Here is a 15,526-nt window from a genome sequence, read left to right on the forward strand (position 1 = left end):
TCGATCACCCATCAAGAGTTGGCAGGAGAGACCCCGCAGACTGCTAGTGCCAGGTTCCTTGATGTGGATGGTACATGTTATGGCCGCCAGAGGGGTCCTATAAGGGACCTTGACGGTTTCACCAGCACGCAACATTTCCCTTTTGATCAATGTTTGACAGATTGTCTTTTCCCCAGACATACTGGTCCTCGTGGCACATAGAGTACACCGTCACTCGGCCATCTTTCCAAATGTTTTTGACGACACACAGCGTGCACTGGTGGGTTGGAACCACTCGCTCTGGCAAGTCCACGTCTTGTCCCTGTGCTAGGGCGGCGGCGAGCGTGCCCGGGTTCCCTTGGCGCCAACCATTGATGGGCTTGAATCTTTTTGCACGCTTTCCCTGACATCTGGGCCAAAGGTTCCAAACTAGTGAGTGGGCGGATAGCGGCGTCGAGTCGACACACAGTGTGGCACCGACCTTGAATTTGGCAGTATCAATCAAGAACGCAGGAGACTGCGATATGACTGGATCCTCGCCCGCACGCCATTGCTGGAGCTCATGACCTGAGCCACGAGCTAGCGTGGGCAGTGGGTGGTTGATGAGGCTAGGAGTATAGGTAGTGTGGGGTAGTGAGGGAGGTAGTCCAATGGCACAGCCGCTTCGGCGTTGCTGCGATAGGTAGGTCATTATGGCGAAGCTGAGGCCTTTGGAGCGGTAGTTGCAGAGTGACAGATATTGACGGTGAAGTGTCTCGTCATGCGCGACGCCACGCAGCTGACTTCGCGTGGACAAGAGCGGCGGCTCGGTTACTAAGTACCTACCGTAGCTGACAACGTCATCGGCCTGGGCGCATTTGACCAACATGAAGCCGACTGGGATCTCAAAACCACCTCTGCTTTCCCTCTTCCAACCCCTCGACCTCACCATCTGCTTCACCGGTTGCGCCTTTATTCTCAGCTTCTCACGATCGGTCTCCTCACCGCAAACCCGCCCGGTCCAATTTTCCCTTCGACAAGCTCTCCGTCGCTCTCGCCAACCGAATTGGCCCTGCTTCTTGGTCATTGGACATGTGAAGAATGGCCACATCCCTTGGCTCCGCCGCACACCAATGACGACACATCGGCCAGACTTGACGTCGCGAACATGGCGAAAGCGAGGGCGAGCACAGCCAGGAAAGCGGGCGCGGCACGAGGGCGAGAGGTGAGCACGCGCGCAACTCGCCAACGTGGGGCGACAAAGGATCGAATTCCAAGCGTCTACGCGGAGATGCTGTCTGGCGAAAGCTCGTCTCCCGAACAAACAACTAGGCCTGTAAAGCGGCGCAAGGTCGACGGACCGGCGCGGGATGGAGGGTCCGCCGCGGCGGTCTCACAGGCGAATGAGCACGTCTCGGGCCCCGAATTTGAGTCACAACCCAAACTTCAAACCATCATCGATGATTCCGAATCGGACAACAGCGATGACATGGACTGGGAAGAAGTCGATCTGGGAACCAGCGCAGACTACCTGCTCAAGGCTCCCGATCAGCAGGAGCAGGAGCAGAGCGAGACCCTGCAGATTAACGCTGGCGATGGAGCCTCAGCGCAGCAGACTCCAACCAGAGCTCGTAGGAAAGCATTGACGACTGCAGAGAAGCAGTCCAGGCTTCATCTCCACAAGCTGCATCTATTATGCTTAATGTTCAATTCGCACATTAGGAACGCGTGGTGTAATGATGAAAAAGTACAGGTAATGCACACCAACCCTCTTGCGTGCGTCTCTGACGAATTGCTAGACCTCTCTTAAAAGGTTTCTAAATGCAAAACTAGAATCATTCTTCACCCCAGACCCAAGCCAGTCGCAGTTCAAAGCTGCCACCGCCTTCACAGATGGCCTCGGTCTGGCGGTCGAAACGTGGAAAAAGTTCAAATTGACATCTGTAGGCATGAGAAGAGCGAAGTGGGCGCGCGATGCAAAGGACCTCGAATTCTACAAGATTTTCGAGAATCTGGACTCGCTGGCAGATGTTTCCGACTTGCGAAAAGCTGCTGTGGCTTTTGAAGGCTCCTCCGATACAGGAGCGATTTTGTTTTGCGCCCTTCTCCGCGCTGCAGGCGTCAAGACGAGACTCGTCTGCTCTTTGCAGACGTTGCCATTTTCGGCTGCTGGGCAACCTCCTCCCCCAGCTTCTGATGATCAGAAAACCACAGTGCATGCAGAAGAACTTGTCCCCCCTGCAAGCCCAAGGCCTGCGGCTCCAAAACGCCTCTTTGGTCGACGAGGCTTCGGTGGCCAAGTACCTGCTCGGTCAAGCACTCCAGTGGCTTCGTCAAAGAAGAGCGCCGCATTATCAAAACCATCATATCCCGTCTACTGGGTCGAGGCCTTTAACGCGGCTCAGCAGAAATGGATCCCAGTAGACCCAATAGCCACGGGCACCGTGGGCAAGCCTTCACGCCTAGAGCCACCCATCAGCGACCCACAAGTAAGCATGAGCTACGTTCTCGCGTTCGAAGAAAACGGTGTCGCAAAAGACGTGACGCGGCGCTATGCTAAAGCGTACAACGCCAAGACGATCAAGACGCGCGTGGAGAGTACGCCAGGAGGGTCGCGATGGTACCACAAAGCGCTCAAGCTGTTCCGGCGCGCCGACGTTCTTGACCGCGACCAGATCGAAGACGCCGAGCTGGCCAAGCGCGAGGCGGCGGAGGAAATGCCAAAGAACATCCAAGACTTCAAGAACCACCCGCACTACGTGCTTGAGCGGCACCTGCGCCACAACGAGGTGATCCACCCCAAACGCGAGATCGGCCAGGTCAACCTGGGCTCTGCGGCACGCACCAACCTGGCGCCCATCTATCGCCGCCGCGACGTTCACTCGCTCAAGAGCGCCGACAAGTGGTTCCGCTTGGGCCGCACCATCAAGGCAGGCGAGCAGCCGCTCAAGCACGGCAAGCCGCGCAAAGGCGCCTTTGCCGCAGAGCGTCACGAGGAGGTGGACGGCGACGACGAAGCTGCCGGCGTCGCCCTCTACGCCGCCTTCCAGACGGAACAGTACGTCGCGCCGCCCGTGTCGCCCTCGGGCCGCGTCCCGCGCAACGCATTTGGCAACTTGGACGTATACGTGCCATCGATGGTGCCGGGCGGTGGCGCGCACGTACGGCACCCGCGGGCACGTCAAGCAGCCAAACTGCTAGGCGTGGACTACGCAGATGCGGTAACAGGCTTCAAGTTTTCGGGGCGGCACGGGACGGCGGTGGTCGAGGGGGCGGTCGTGGCAGCGTGGCACTGCGAGGCCGTCGAGGCTGTGATCCAGGGGCTGGCGGAGATGGAGGCACAACAGGAGCGCAGCAAACGCAGCAAAGAGGCGCTGCGACTTTGGCGCAAGTTTTACCGCGGGCTCGCGATTGTGCGGCGCGTGCAGGAGGAGTATGGGACTGCGGAGGAAAAGGAAGCGTGGCGACGCGAGATGCAGGACGCGGAAGAGCAGCAAATGGTCGAGACCGAGGCTGCTGGTGGCTTCCTGCCTGCCGCCAGTGCCGACGAGCCTGTCGCTGAGCCCACGGCTGCTCGCTTTTTTGCTCGAGAAGACGATGCTGTTGATGACGGCGGTGGTGGCTTCTTGCCTGAGGCCGAAGAGCCGTCCTCGTCGCTGATTGACAGCCGTATCCTCGATCATGCTCCGCTTCGTCCCCGCGCGTCCCTGGGCTTGGACGGCACACGCGACGACGCAATCACAGAAGGCGGAGGCGGCTTCATTCCAGAACATGAGGGAGGAGGCTTCATGCCCGACACACCTTTATCCAAGGAGCAACAGGACCCCTCTACCGAAGAACGCGAGGACCCCTCTCTGTTCGGCGAGGGAGGCGGGCTTTTCCCAGACGACGATGACGCTGGAGGTTTCGTCAGGGAAACAGACGACCCGCCGCCGCCGCCGCCGCCGCCGACAGATTCGTCAATTCTCAATGGCAAGGTCAAAGGTCTAGCCGTCGAGCCGGTCCATCAAGACACTAGAATGAACCCCGCCGAGGTCACCTCACAGCAGGACGCCCTCTCAGCGACATCACCAGCAGCAACGGCAGCGTCCAACGGCGCCAGCGCCGAGCTCGACCATCTAGACCCTGCCAAGGGCTCAACAACGCAGCAGAGTGGCGAGGCGATCAATGATCCGGCCGCCGCAGAGCCAGACGGCGGCCAAGATGAGCATGCACAAGCTATCGTCGTGAGTCACGACGAAACCACCGGGCCACAAAGCCCGCAAGAGCCACCAGCAAAGGGAGAAATGGTTGACGGTGGAATGGTCGACTCGGAGAGCGAGAGGGATTCGCTGCCGTCGCATGATCCGGGAGACGAGGACGCGGAGCCCGAGTGGCTGTTGAGCGATTGATGAGGATCCGGTTCGGTTCGGATGGGTATGGTTTGTGTTTGCAGCAAGATGGATGATGGATGGGGATCTTGGGTGGGTTCTTGGATTATGATGGGTATGTAGAATAATAGAAGGAAGCTTCCTTGGTCTTGTCATTCATTCAGCATTCGAGGTTTCAAGCGCACGCGCTCTTGGTTCGCCGCTGTGTGCCAAGTGACGCGTTTCGACGTCGCCGGCTGCATCAAAACGAGATGAGGCGCATGGAACAGCCAAGCGCACTCCTGAGGTGGTGGCATGCTTTTTAGACCAACCGTCTTTTATTCATTTCGTGTGAGAATTGCTCTTGACCCTGCCATTCATGCTGCTGCTGCTGCTGCTGCTGCTCTGTCTGCGGTCTAGGCTTTCGCAGTGCTGCCAAATCACTCCTCCATCTCAGCGTCGCTGACCTTGGCCAATCCGTGCTCCTTGAGCAGGGCGTCAATCTCCTCGGCACTCCACAAGTGGTGGTACACCTTGCCGCTCTTCGTCCTGCCGACCGTGGCAAACTCGACTGGATGCCGTTAGCTACATGCTCACTCTCACAAATGGTTGTGTTCACGTACTCTTCTCGCTGCTGAGCTTGGTCGAATCCATCGTCTTGCTCAGCACCTTGACGGCCAGGCCGCACGCCTCCTTCAAGTCACATTCCTCCTTGTAGTCTTGCTTGAGCAAGCTCTGGGCGCTGGCGTTGTTTGCGCCGACGCTCGTGGCCTTCCACCCGCCGTAGTTGCCCGAGGGATTGCTCTGGTACAGCTGGAACTGGCGCTGGGGGTCGTAGCCGGCGTAGATGAAGGACACACCAAACGGACGTAGCCCACCGTGTTGCGTGTAGCCCTGCTTCAAGTCGCATAGCCGGCGCACCAGCTGCTCGCACGGAATGTCCTCGTTGTACGTCAGAAGGTAGCGCTGCGCGGCCTGCCGGGCGTAGTTGATCAGGATGTTGGCGTCTGCCGTCATGCCAGCAACTGCGCAGATCATGTTGCTGGCGCCACAATTGTAAGCATGTCATCTAATGGGCCTCTCTCCGTCCGCGTAAATGTACTCATTGAGGATGTAGAGCTTCTCCGCCGATGTGTCCTGCTCCAACAGCTTGCTTGTGACCTTGCGCTCCGCTGCCAGGACGATGCCATCCTTGGCGAGAATACCGAGTGCTGTGCCGGCGTGCGAGATGGCTTCGAGCGCGTATTCGACCTGGTACAGGCGGCCCTCGGGCGAGAAGATGGTCGTCTGCGAGCTGCGTGTAAGCTACGGCCGCGGAGAGGATGGCGAGGCAAATTGGGACGAACTCACTCTCGAATCGTATCTCCGGGACATGTTGCAAGGATTTTGTGCAGGGCGGGGACAAGGTAATGAAGGAAGGAGGGAGAGGGGAGGCTTGATGAGTGGTGGTGTTGTGTGGAAAGCTGCGTTGATGTCGAAGGCGGCGAGCTCCAGGCAAGCTACCTGACGACGCGCCGCTCCAAGTCGTGGCCGCTGATTAAGGCGGCCCGCACGCAAAATGGGAGCCTCCAGCGGCCACCCTTGCTCTCCGTCGACCCCGGCCGCGCCAAGACTGCTGCAGCGTCACTGCTACTGACTTGCTCTGTCCGACACTCTGATCTTTTACTCGTCCTCTCCACCTCCCAGGAAGATGCTCCAATCGACTTATAAGCCGGCGCTCAAGCCTCCAGTACCATCCGCCCAAGCTCCCCTTCCTCCAGGCTGGACCGAGCACAAGGCACCCTCCGGTAAGCAACCGCATTGAAAAACATCAAGACGGCCTTCTGACTTCCCAGGCCACACATACTACTACAACCACGAGACCAAAAAGTCTACCTACCAGCGTCCGAGTGCTGCTGCACCCCAAGCAGCTCCGCCTCAGCCTCCTACCGCGCCATCTTATCCCCACAATGCTTTTCCTGGCGCACCACCATACCAGCAGCCAGGATTCAACCCACAGTTCGCCCGGCAACAATTCCCAGGGGCTCGAGGTGGGCGCGGAAACTTTCGAGGAGGCCATCATCATCAGGACCGCCCGCGCCATGAGCCAAAGGACCGGCCCAAGCACAAATACAACATACCCGGATGTTCGCCATGGCTACTCGTAAAGACAAAGTTGGGCAGACGATTTGTCCACAACCCGGAGACGAATGAGAGTTTTTGGAAGTTTCCGCCGGATGTCATGAAGGGAGTGATTGAGTTTGACCGGATTGAGCGCGAGAAGAGGGAAAGAAGAGAGCGCGATGAGCCAAGCGATGTCGAAGAGGAAAGAGAAGCCGCAGCTGCTTTGGCTGCGGAGGATGGTCAAGGGGACAGAGGCAAAGTGGTCCCCAACGCTTCACGAGAAGATAAGGGTTATGACAGCGATGAATATGAAGAGGTCGAGGTCACCGACGATGAGGACGCGGAAGAGGGAGACGGACCTTCAAAACGGCAAAGGACTGATGCGGAGGACGAGGAGGAGGCTGTTGAATTCAACGAGGATGATATTGCGTGGCAACTTGAGGCCATGGGCCAGTATGGAGATGCAGACGATGCTGGGGCCGACGAAGACCAAGTCATGGGCGAAGGCGAAGATTTGCCATTATCTGAAGAGGATTCCAGGGCTCTCTTTAGGGACATGCTGGAGGACCATCATTGCAACCCATTTTGGACGTGGGAGAAAATCATCGAAGAAGGGCGAGTCATTGCTGATGACCGCTACACCGTCCTCCCCAACATGAAATCCCGTAAGGAGGCATGGGACGACTGGTCGCGCGACAAGGTGCAGTCGCTCAAGGAGCAACGCGAAAAGGCAGCGAAGAGAGACCCAGCAATCCCATACCTGACGTTCTTGCACAAGCACGCAACGCCGAAGCTGTACTGGCCAGAATTTCGGCGAAAGTACAAAAAGGAGCCCGAGATGAAGGACCCCAAGCTGCTGGACAAGGACCGCGAAAAGTGGTATCGCGAGCACATTGCGCGGCTCAAGCTGCCCGAGAGCACGCGCAAGTCGGACCTCTCGAGCCTCCTCAAGTCGATCCCGCTGGCCCAACTCAACCGCTCCACGTCGCTCGCCGCGCTACCGTCTTCGCTGCTACGAGATCTACGCTACATTTCCCTGCCATCGTCTGTCCGCGACCCGCTCATCGAAGCGTACATCTCGACGCTGCCACCAGCGCCGGAGCCGACGGGCCAGTCTGCTGAAGAGCAGGAGCAGGCGGAGCGTAGGAAGATGGAGAGGGAGCGGCGCGAGAATGCGCTGGCGGAGCGCGAACGCAGAGTGCACGAGGAGAAGCGCCGCCAGCAGCGCGACTTGGCGTACGGCCGCGACCGGCTGCGAGAGGAAGAGGGCGAGTTGGATCGAGCCATGAAGGTGGGAAAGGAGGGGTTGAGAGCGCAGCTGCAGGGGCTGTCGACGGACGACGATGATGCGAAGAAAGAGGATGCGCAGGTGGAAAAGTCGTAGTGGTGTCTGTCTGCTGCCGTGGCTGGCTGCGGACGACGACGACGCTGTCCACCGTCCACCAATTGACTGATTGATTGAGCAATTGAGCATGCATTGGGCTGGCTGTCTGACTAAGTACCTTCATCCCTTGTCTGGTATTTCCCCCAGCTCATCCGCACCGGCAGCGAAGCAGTGACGTGCAAAATGCACAACACAGCTATACCAAACTCTTATACATACAAAACAGGACCTCCCTGTAAAGGCAGACGGTCTACACACACCATGTCGATCTCCCCATGTGCCCCCTCCACGCCTCCCACCCCCTGACCACCCTTTCTCATCGTCGTCAACGTGTGGGACACACCCACGCAGCATCAGACCACCAACCCACCTTCCCACCCACCTGCATAAAAAATCCAGACAAGACAGGAGAGAAGCTACCTACCTACCTATCCATCCATGCATGCATGCAAGCCCACCACATTGCCCCCCCCCCCCCCCCCCCCCCCCCCCCTCCCCCACGCTCGCTGAATGAAACACAAACTACTTATACAGACACAACTATATGTGCATGTACATAGTTTCTTACCTACCGATCGATGCAGTCTAGCTAGCTAGCTTGCTGGCAGGCTGTGTGCAATGTAGCAGCAGCACCACCACCAGCGCCCCCCCCAAAATGACCACCAACTAGCCACCCCACGCCCACGCTCATGCGCCTCTTCTTCGGCACAAGCATAGATACATGGCACACATCCAAGCAATCGCCTAGGTTTTGCCCCCGCCGCGTCTCTTGCGCGCGGGCGCACTAGGGATGTGGTTGGACAGGTGGACAGGTGGACAGGTGTGTAGCTCACCTACCTACCTACCTACCTAGGCCGGCTTAACCCAGCAGCACAACTTAACACAGCCAACTCCATCATCTTGCACAGCAGCATGTAGACAAGCAATTGCCTGCTGACCGTTGGTTGGCCAGTCAGTCGGTCGGTCTTCAAGCAGCGTGGTGGCTATGAGACAGGGAATATGGCGGCATGTGGGCAGCAGGGAGGGAGGGCTGGGGCATTCATCGCCGACAATGACGACGACGACGACGACGACGACGACGACGACGACGATAAATAAACGGCGTGCCTGTGCTGTTATAGGTTGAGAGAGTTGATGGTGATTGGTTTATGTAGTAGTTATTGTATTGTATTGTTTTTTTAGCTTGACAGCTTGAACTTGAACTTGAACTTGCCAAGTCGCAGCGACGAAGAAAGGGAAGGGAAAACAGAGTGCAAAGTAGCGGATCGGATTCGTAGTTAGTAGAAAGCTAGCTTGACGTTGCGCGCGAGCGTCAAGACAAGAACCCCATGAATGCAGTTGATCAATCAATCAATTATTTCGTCAGATAGATAGGCAGACCAGCGTACCGCACTGAATCTAGTCCACGCTACTCCCTCTGGCTGCTACGCTCCCGCGCCGCGCCTGTCACCGTTTCGTCCTGGTTTGATGACGTGCCTGCCCAGCTGCGTGCCACTAAGTCTGGCGGTTGACTCATGTTTGTTGGCGTTGATGTATCGCGTTCGGCGGTCGTAGTGGTGGCTGGGGAGAGAGCGTGGGAAGAGCTGAGCCTGAGTCTACCGAACATGCTTGTCCAGCGCAGGCTGATTAGGTGCAGTCAGAACAACAAAGTATGCCGGACTGCCGGACTGTCTTGTCAGATTGACGAGCAAATAGCCAGCCAGCGCATCGCATTCGTCGGGCCAATCGATTGACAATTTGAAGAGAAAAAGTAACAAAATTTCAAATGGGCTGAAGAAGCAAAGCAACCAAGCCCAAGCGCAAAAGAATTCAGGCGCAGTAGACAGACGGCTCCCAAAAGCCAGACAGGCAGACAGCACCACAGCAGTAGCAGCCAAAGCCAACGCCTCAAACGCAACCGGTGGAACGAAGCAGACAGAGAGTGGTCGATAGGTCGTTGATCAGGACTCGATTTTTGGATGAGTTCGAAAGACCGATCGCCTTTCTGCCCGTCCACCCACCAATATACAACAGAAAAAAGAACCCAAAGTAAACTCCTTGGTCCGTCTCTTGAGGGATGGAGAGGTTTCGAGTCTGCACCTGCATCCACTGAGTCGACATGATGTGACGTGACGTCATGAACATCAGGGGGTCGGCAAAAAGGTATGCGAGCAAAGTGAAGAAAAACGACGGAAAGGGCTCTCGATTTCATGACGATTCGATTCGACTGGGCAGGAAAGAGCAGAGTTGATTTGGTCGTCCATCATTTCGTGGTCATTCTTGTTCTTGCTTGTGTCTTGCTTGCTTGTAGCCATTGGTTGAATTTCCTCCCAAGGCTCTAGAAGAAGGAGTGAAAGGGATTACAATGTTTGGGATTTTCATGAAATTTCCCATGTCTCCCCGTCCATTCCATTGCTCCGTGAGGATGGCGCCGCAATTCTGGATATGAGAGGGGTATTCGTTGCAGTTGACTCCATGTGCCGAGAAGCGCCGTTTAGATGATGCCCAGTTGATTTGATTCGTTACCGTCGCGTATCTATGATACAGTCGTCGTCATCAACGTCATGTCTGCGCATCACAACACCGCGTTCTCCGGCAGGCGCTTGAGCGCGGCTTCGACATCCTTGCTGTCGACCACGACGCCGCTCTCTGAGCAGCGCGCTTTGGCACGCAGCTCCGTGCATAGGCCGTCGATGTCGATTGTGCCGTCCTTGAAGTCTTGCCGATTTTGAAGTTTGTCCCTGTGCAGTGTTAGTGTGCATAGGTACATGAACGACCAGATGACGTACCAAATCTTGTGACAGCTGAGGAGATTGTTCGGATCCTCGCCCGGAACAACCTCGTCATCATCTCCATCTTGAATCTTTTGAATGGCTTCCATGGGATTTTGCTTGTTGGCAGTTCCCGGCGTCGGTCCATCGCCAAAGTTGAAAGGACTTGTGGAAAAGTCTGCCGGGAAAGCGTCGTTGAAGAAGCCTCCAGTAAAGTCACCGTCGCCCACGACTGCGACTTGTGATTCGCGGTAGTCCCCAAACAGCGAAGGATTGAATTGGTTGTCGTTTTGGTTCGCCAGCCAATCGAGGCCAAAGTCATTTCCAGGCCTTTTTGACACTTGCGCCTGATGATTCGCAGCCAATGGAGCTGGCGTGCCGTTAGATTGGGACAGGGCGCGAGGGATGGGATTGCGGTGGTTGCCACAAGCTTCGTTCAACTTTTCGCAGAACGTGACCTCACCTTCGGTATTGCCATAACATGCGTATCCGTTTCCTTGCGCATCCTTGGTCTTTTCGTTGCCGGGCGAGTTATGACTCGGCTCTGGCGACGTGCCACACGATGAGTTGGCGCCATAGTTGGACACCGAAGATGCCGACGGCGAATCGTTGGACGAGTTTGCGTTGCTGTTGAACTGGAAGACGCGCCCGACTCCCGTCGAGCTGGAGACGCTGCCGCGCGGTCCGTTGAGCGTGGGCGATGCGTTGGCCGTGTTACCGGCGCCATTCGTGGATGGTGAGTGAAGGGAGCTAGAGCTAGTCACTGTGGATGCCTTGTCTGGCGACCGAACTCCGTTGGTGTTGCTGCTCGGACTCATACTTCGGCCAGCACTGTTCTGCCGGCCGCCCGCGGGAGTGTTGGAACTGGCCTTGGGCAGAGTGCCATTGTTGTTGTACAAGTGAGAGCCTGGAAGGCCGCCAAAACGAGGGAATTCAAATTGAAAGTTGTTGGCGCCAGGCGAGGCGTTCGAAAGAAGTGAAGGAAATCCAGATGGAGTCTTTCCGACGCCCGAGGCATTCAGCGACAAACGCTTCCGGTACTCCCGCAACTCCATTTGCAGTCTCTCAACTTGAGCGCGGAGCAGACCATTTTCATGATTGGTTGCATCCGACGCCTTTTCGAGCTCCTGAACCTTGGTCTCAAGGTCCTTCAAGTGCTTTTCCTTGCGCTCCCGAAACGCCCGCTGGGCCGCTCGATTCTGGGCTTTGCGTTTCTTGGCCACGTTAGCACAAATCACGACGACGCATCATCATCATCATCACTCACGGTTGTCGGCTCCGAAGTCAGCGGCTTTCTGCCGGGTTTCTTTGCCTGCTTCTCCTCCCCTTCCCGACGCTTTGGGTCTTCATCATTCTCCTCAGGGGGAGTTTTGCGCTTCTCGCTCGACTCGCCGTCAGGAGATCTTTGATTTCCCTCCCCGGGCAGACCACCGATTAAGAGGTCGCTCGTCTCGTTAGGATCGAAGTCAAAAGTGCCGTCGACGTCCAAAAACTCGCCGTATGGGCTTTCTTCCAAGCCAAACGCGCCAAATTCCGAGTCGGCGCCCTGTTGCGGCGATGTAAAGAATGCAGGGTCCATTCCGTCGAGAGAAAATCGCTGTTGCGAATTGCTATCGGACTTTTTGTTTTGCGACGAGTATGACGCAGACTTTCCGGGTTGGTTGGCCGAGTTGGAGTTGAGCGCAGCCACCAACAGATCTTGTTGATTTGGAGTGAGGTAAAGGTTCGGGTTGAATTGGTTGTTGGCGCTTGCCATGATAGGGATCGAGTCAGGCCAGAGGAAGAATTGGTCGGAGTGAAGCAGAGACAAATTTGGATCCGTCAGTTGTCCCGAGTCGGCGAGGCACACGGATGGAGCATCCGCAAAGGCGAGCGCAGCGGTTAAGACCCTACTGCTCACGGTCGTCAGTGGGCAAATAAAAGAGGCTGTGGGCAGAAGGTGGATTGATTCAGAGCGAGGCGGTGGTGACGTTGAGTTGACGAGGAAAAGTCGGGGCAGTGCCGGAGAGCTCGCGTACCTCGAGGGCCTGATGGATTAGGGAAGTTGGTGCCAGAGGCGGGGCTTTGAGCGCAATGATGGTGGCTGCTGGAGGCGGATTTGGGCAGAGACGTCAGAGATGCAGGCAGAGTTGAAGACGTTTGTCGGCGGAGGGCGGAGGGGTGGGAGAGAAAGACGCATGTCAGATCAGAATGGTCTGGGCTTTGGGCCTGAAGAGGAGTAGCTCTGACCGTGTTGTAGCGGCCGGGAGGGGGGTATGAGCAGTGGAGATTGGCGGGAAGGTCGTGGAAGGCTGCAAGCTCGGCCTCGGACTCCTGCTTGGTAATCGGAGCTTAGGGCGGCACTGGATTCGACTAGGGCTGAGCTGCTGCTGCGGCCATGTGGAGAGCGGAATGGCGACTGCGACTGTTATGCTGGGGGAGTGTGGAGGAGGATTGAGGACGCTTGTACATACGCCGTCACGCTTCACAAAGAGACGAGGCTGGAGTCTGTCCAGAGCAGAGCAAAGAAGAAAGCAGAGCGGAGGTCCACCCAGGCACCTTGGCTATGCCCGGGCCGCATCGGGCCCGGCGGTGGCAACGGAAAAGATGCCGAATTTCCCCCGTCCATCACGTGTGGCCATGCTATCTTATCGCCGCGTGACCGCTCCAGATCTCTTCTGCGCTAGGCCGCATTTGGCTGGCGGCCCGCCTGTCTCATCGTCGCGAGCCACGGCCCAGCGCGCCTCCCACCAATCCACACCCTCTCCACGCCTGCGCCAACAACACGTCTTTTCGCCCGCCTGCGCTGCGCGTCTCCAAATCTCTCCGGTAACGTCTGTCTGTTTTGGGCTCTGCTCCCCCGCGATCGGAACTGAAGGGAAAATGAGTAGCAACATTCAAGAGATCGAAGATTCGATTCAGGAGTTTGCCCGCCAGGTAACTTGTCTCACTCGCGCGCCCCTACGTCACCTGCCTGACTCTTGATCTCTCTAGCTCGAAGAAGTCAATGCCAAGCTCGAGATCCACCCCAATGATGCCGGCTATCTCGAGTTGAAGACGGAGCTGGAGTCGGGCGTCACCGAGTTGCGCACTCTTCTCGACGAGGAGAAAGCACGCCTGCCTGTCCCCAAGGCCCCGTCGCCGCCCGTTAAGGAGAAATGGTCTCGGGAAAACCACCCTGCCTTCAAAAAGGCCGCCCCATCGCCAGCCGACGAAGAGTCCTCTGCGCCGCAGACTTACAAGGTCAATGACATTGTGCTGGCCAAGTGGAAGTCTGGCGACAGGGGGTTTTACCCAGCCAAAATCCTGAGCATCACGGGCTCGTCCATGTCCCCAACGTACCACATCAAATTCACCCAGTACCCGGACACGGAGAGCCTGGCATCGCATGAAATCAAGCCCTTTGCCAATGACAAGAAGCGCAAAGCTGATGGCTCACCAGTCACGCCGACGGCAGCTCCCACGCCTCCCAACACCTCGGGTGTCATTTCTGCTGCAGCCAACATTGACCCCGTCCTCGCCAGCCAGGCCCGCAAGGAGCCCAGCAAGGTCAGCGACGGGCCAGCCCGGCCGGCCAAGATCCCCAAAAAGGTCAAGGCTACCAAGGAGCTGGAGCAGAGCAAGAACAAGTGGCAGCAATTTACCCAGCAGGGCAAGGGCAAGAAGAAGGAGAGCATGTTCCGTCTGGGAACGAGCGTCAACGCAAGAGGTAAATCTTCCACCAGCGCCATTTCTCAAAGCGTAGCTAACTCCTGTAGTTGGCTTTACAGGCTCTGGCCAAGAGATGCGCAAGGACCCCACGCGCACGCGTCACATTTACCAGCAGGTAGAAGACGACAACTGAGCACACGACATTCTTCGGGACTGCGGCGGCAAGGCGCACGGCGTTTAAGGAAGGCGCAATGGGTGTGGGATTCGGGGTTTTGGAGCACTGGTCGCGAACGAGTATCCCAAAGCTGAGCTGGGGAAGACATGAGAGCACTGATACTGATCATCGACTGCAAGACTTAGGACAACATCTCGGCTTGGCGTCTGCTAGCCTCGAAATTCTCAGAGCTTCTGTTTGACTGCTCGATCGACGAGAAAAAGAAATGCAACGGTGGTGCTAAGTCTTTTTCATTTCCTTCTTGGATTGGTTTTTTGCTTGCTTGCTCGCATGTTGCATTGATCATGTCGTCTTGCGTGCGGGTCTAATGTGCTCTGTATGGTTGACAGGTCCTCCGACTCGACAGTGCTGCTGCTGCTGCCGCTGCAGAGAAATCAGATCCCCTACCTAACTAACATGCACCGCAACAATTCAAAAGGCAGATGCAGCGTAATCAGGATCTCCATTTCTTGTTTGACAAATGGGAACTGAGCCGGCGGTCCTCGACGTACCTACCCGTGTACTAATAAGCTCTGACCTCGGTTAAGAAGAGCACTGATATCAGATGTTCCCTGTCGCTGACCAAGCTTTCACTCTGACCCAGCGTGCAAGCAGTGCGTAAGCCTTGCCTGACCTACCTGCCTGCCTGCCTGCCTACCTGCCTGCCTACCTGCTTACCTGTCTGCCTGCCTGTTTGCTTGTCAAACCCGCCACGGCAGTCGTTGGTCAACCGTTCGTCAGCACTCCAGTCCAGTCCCGTCCAGTCCCGTCCCGTCATTCAGACAGACGCGTCTGGCCTCCCGTCGTCATCTTGTGCTGCCTTCACTCCCTGGCCTTTGCTTACCCACCCGCCTTCCCCTCTCTTGCCCCCTTTTTCCGTTGGATGACTGGCTACCGTACTATTTCTATCTATCTGTCTGTCTGTCTGTCTGTCTGTCTGGCTGACTACGTGAACCTATCTGCCCGCGCCATAGCTAATGCAAAAGCTGCGTGCCATTTGACCCTTGCCGCTGCTCTCTCTTTCTCCCTTTTCTCTCTCTATCTCATTTGATTGCTATGACGCTTGTACGCGGGCACGCATGCAGAGGATTTATCTTGCTGACTTGTGCATGTAAGCTTGCTCGTTTGCATATTTGCA

The 15,526-nt window shown here is 56.8% G+C and overlaps 5 protein-coding genes across 5 annotated transcripts; 3 read left to right on the plus strand and 2 right to left on the minus strand.

Moving 5' to 3' along the window:
• The first annotated feature begins 833 nt into the window (after nucleotides 1-833).
• Nucleotides 834-4,625, plus strand: IWZ02DRAFT_466524 (uncharacterized protein). The gene is made up of 2 exons (XM_066768506.1): nucleotides 834-1,711; nucleotides 1,758-4,625. Exons 1-2 carry the CDS (start codon nucleotides 1,127-1,129, stop codon nucleotides 4,347-4,349), a joined length of 3,177 nt encoding a protein of 1,058 aa, XP_066617448.1. The 5' UTR covers nucleotides 834-1,126; the 3' UTR covers nucleotides 4,350-4,625.
• IWZ02DRAFT_466525 (nucleophile aminohydrolase) lies at nucleotides 4,626-5,783 on the minus strand. The gene is made up of 4 exons (XM_066768507.1): nucleotides 5,658-5,783; nucleotides 5,410-5,594; nucleotides 4,931-5,349; nucleotides 4,626-4,878 (listed from the first exon to the last, which is right to left on the minus strand). Exons 1-4 carry the CDS (start codon nucleotides 5,679-5,681, stop codon nucleotides 4,748-4,750), a joined length of 759 nt encoding a protein of 252 aa, XP_066617449.1. The 5' UTR covers nucleotides 5,682-5,783; the 3' UTR covers nucleotides 4,626-4,747.
• Nucleotides 5,784-5,912: 129 nt separating this feature from the next.
• On the plus strand, nucleotides 5,913-8,263 carry IWZ02DRAFT_503573 (transcription factor protein). Its single transcript, XM_066770340.1, has 2 exons — nucleotides 5,913-6,094; nucleotides 6,143-8,263. The coding sequence occupies exons 1-2, from the start codon at nucleotides 5,998-6,000 to the stop codon at nucleotides 7,792-7,794; spliced, it is 1,749 nt and encodes a 582-aa protein (XP_066617450.1). The 5' UTR covers nucleotides 5,913-5,997; the 3' UTR covers nucleotides 7,795-8,263.
• Nucleotides 8,264-10,161: 1,898 nt separating this feature from the next.
• IWZ02DRAFT_513647 (transcription factor PAP1-domain-containing protein) lies at nucleotides 10,162-12,300 on the minus strand (the record flags this gene model as incomplete). Its single annotated transcript, XM_066770582.1, has 3 exons — nucleotides 10,162-10,514; nucleotides 10,563-11,758; nucleotides 11,812-12,300. The coding sequence occupies 3 exons, from the start codon at nucleotides 12,298-12,300 to the stop codon at nucleotides 10,349-10,351; spliced, it is 1,851 nt and encodes a 616-aa protein (XP_066617451.1). The 3' UTR covers nucleotides 10,162-10,348.
• A 1,106-nt stretch (nucleotides 12,301-13,406) lies between these two features.
• IWZ02DRAFT_387478 (uncharacterized protein) lies at nucleotides 13,407-14,367 on the plus strand (the record flags this gene model as incomplete). Its single annotated transcript, XM_066765545.1, has 3 exons — nucleotides 13,407-13,460; nucleotides 13,518-14,232; nucleotides 14,282-14,367. The coding sequence occupies 3 exons, from the start codon at nucleotides 13,407-13,409 to the stop codon at nucleotides 14,365-14,367; spliced, it is 855 nt and encodes a 284-aa protein (XP_066617452.1).
• Between the last annotated feature and the right edge of the window lie 1,159 nt (nucleotides 14,368-15,526).

The sequence above is a fragment of the Phyllosticta citriasiana genome, assembly GCF_038021145.1.
Source record: "Phyllosticta citriasiana strain CBS 120426 chromosome Unknown IWZ02scaffold_27, whole genome shotgun sequence".
Taxonomy (NCBI): Eukaryota; Fungi; Ascomycota; class Dothideomycetes; order Botryosphaeriales; family Phyllostictaceae; genus Phyllosticta; species Phyllosticta citriasiana.

Excerpts from the sequence above, each read along its gene's own strand:
- IWZ02DRAFT_503573 (XM_066770340.1), top strand. The coding sequence starts at position 5,998 with ATGCTCCAATCGACTTATAAGCCGGCGCTCAAGCCTCCAGTACCATCC. Across the intron at positions 6,095-6,142 it reads CGAGCACAAGGCACCCTCCG|GCCACACATACTACTACAAC; the intron begins GTAAGCAACCGC and ends CTGACTTCCCAG.
- IWZ02DRAFT_466525 (XM_066768507.1), bottom strand. The coding sequence starts at position 5,681 with ATGTCCCGGAGATACGATTCGAGA. Across the intron at positions 5,595-5,657 it reads CCCGGAGATACGATTCGAGA|ACGACCATCTTCTCGCCCGA; the intron begins GTGAGTTCGTCC and ends CGCAGCTCGCAG. Across the intron at positions 5,350-5,409 it reads AAGCTCTACATCCTCAATGA|CAACATGATCTGCGCAGTTG; the intron begins GTACATTTACGC and ends TTGTGGCGCCAG.
- IWZ02DRAFT_466524 (XM_066768506.1), top strand. The coding sequence starts at position 1,127 with ATGGCGAAAGCGAGGGCGAGCACAGCCAGGAAAGCGGGCGCGGCACGA. Across the intron at positions 1,712-1,757 it reads GTAATGATGAAAAAGTACAG|ACCTCTCTTAAAAGGTTTCT; the intron begins GTAATGCACACC and ends ACGAATTGCTAG.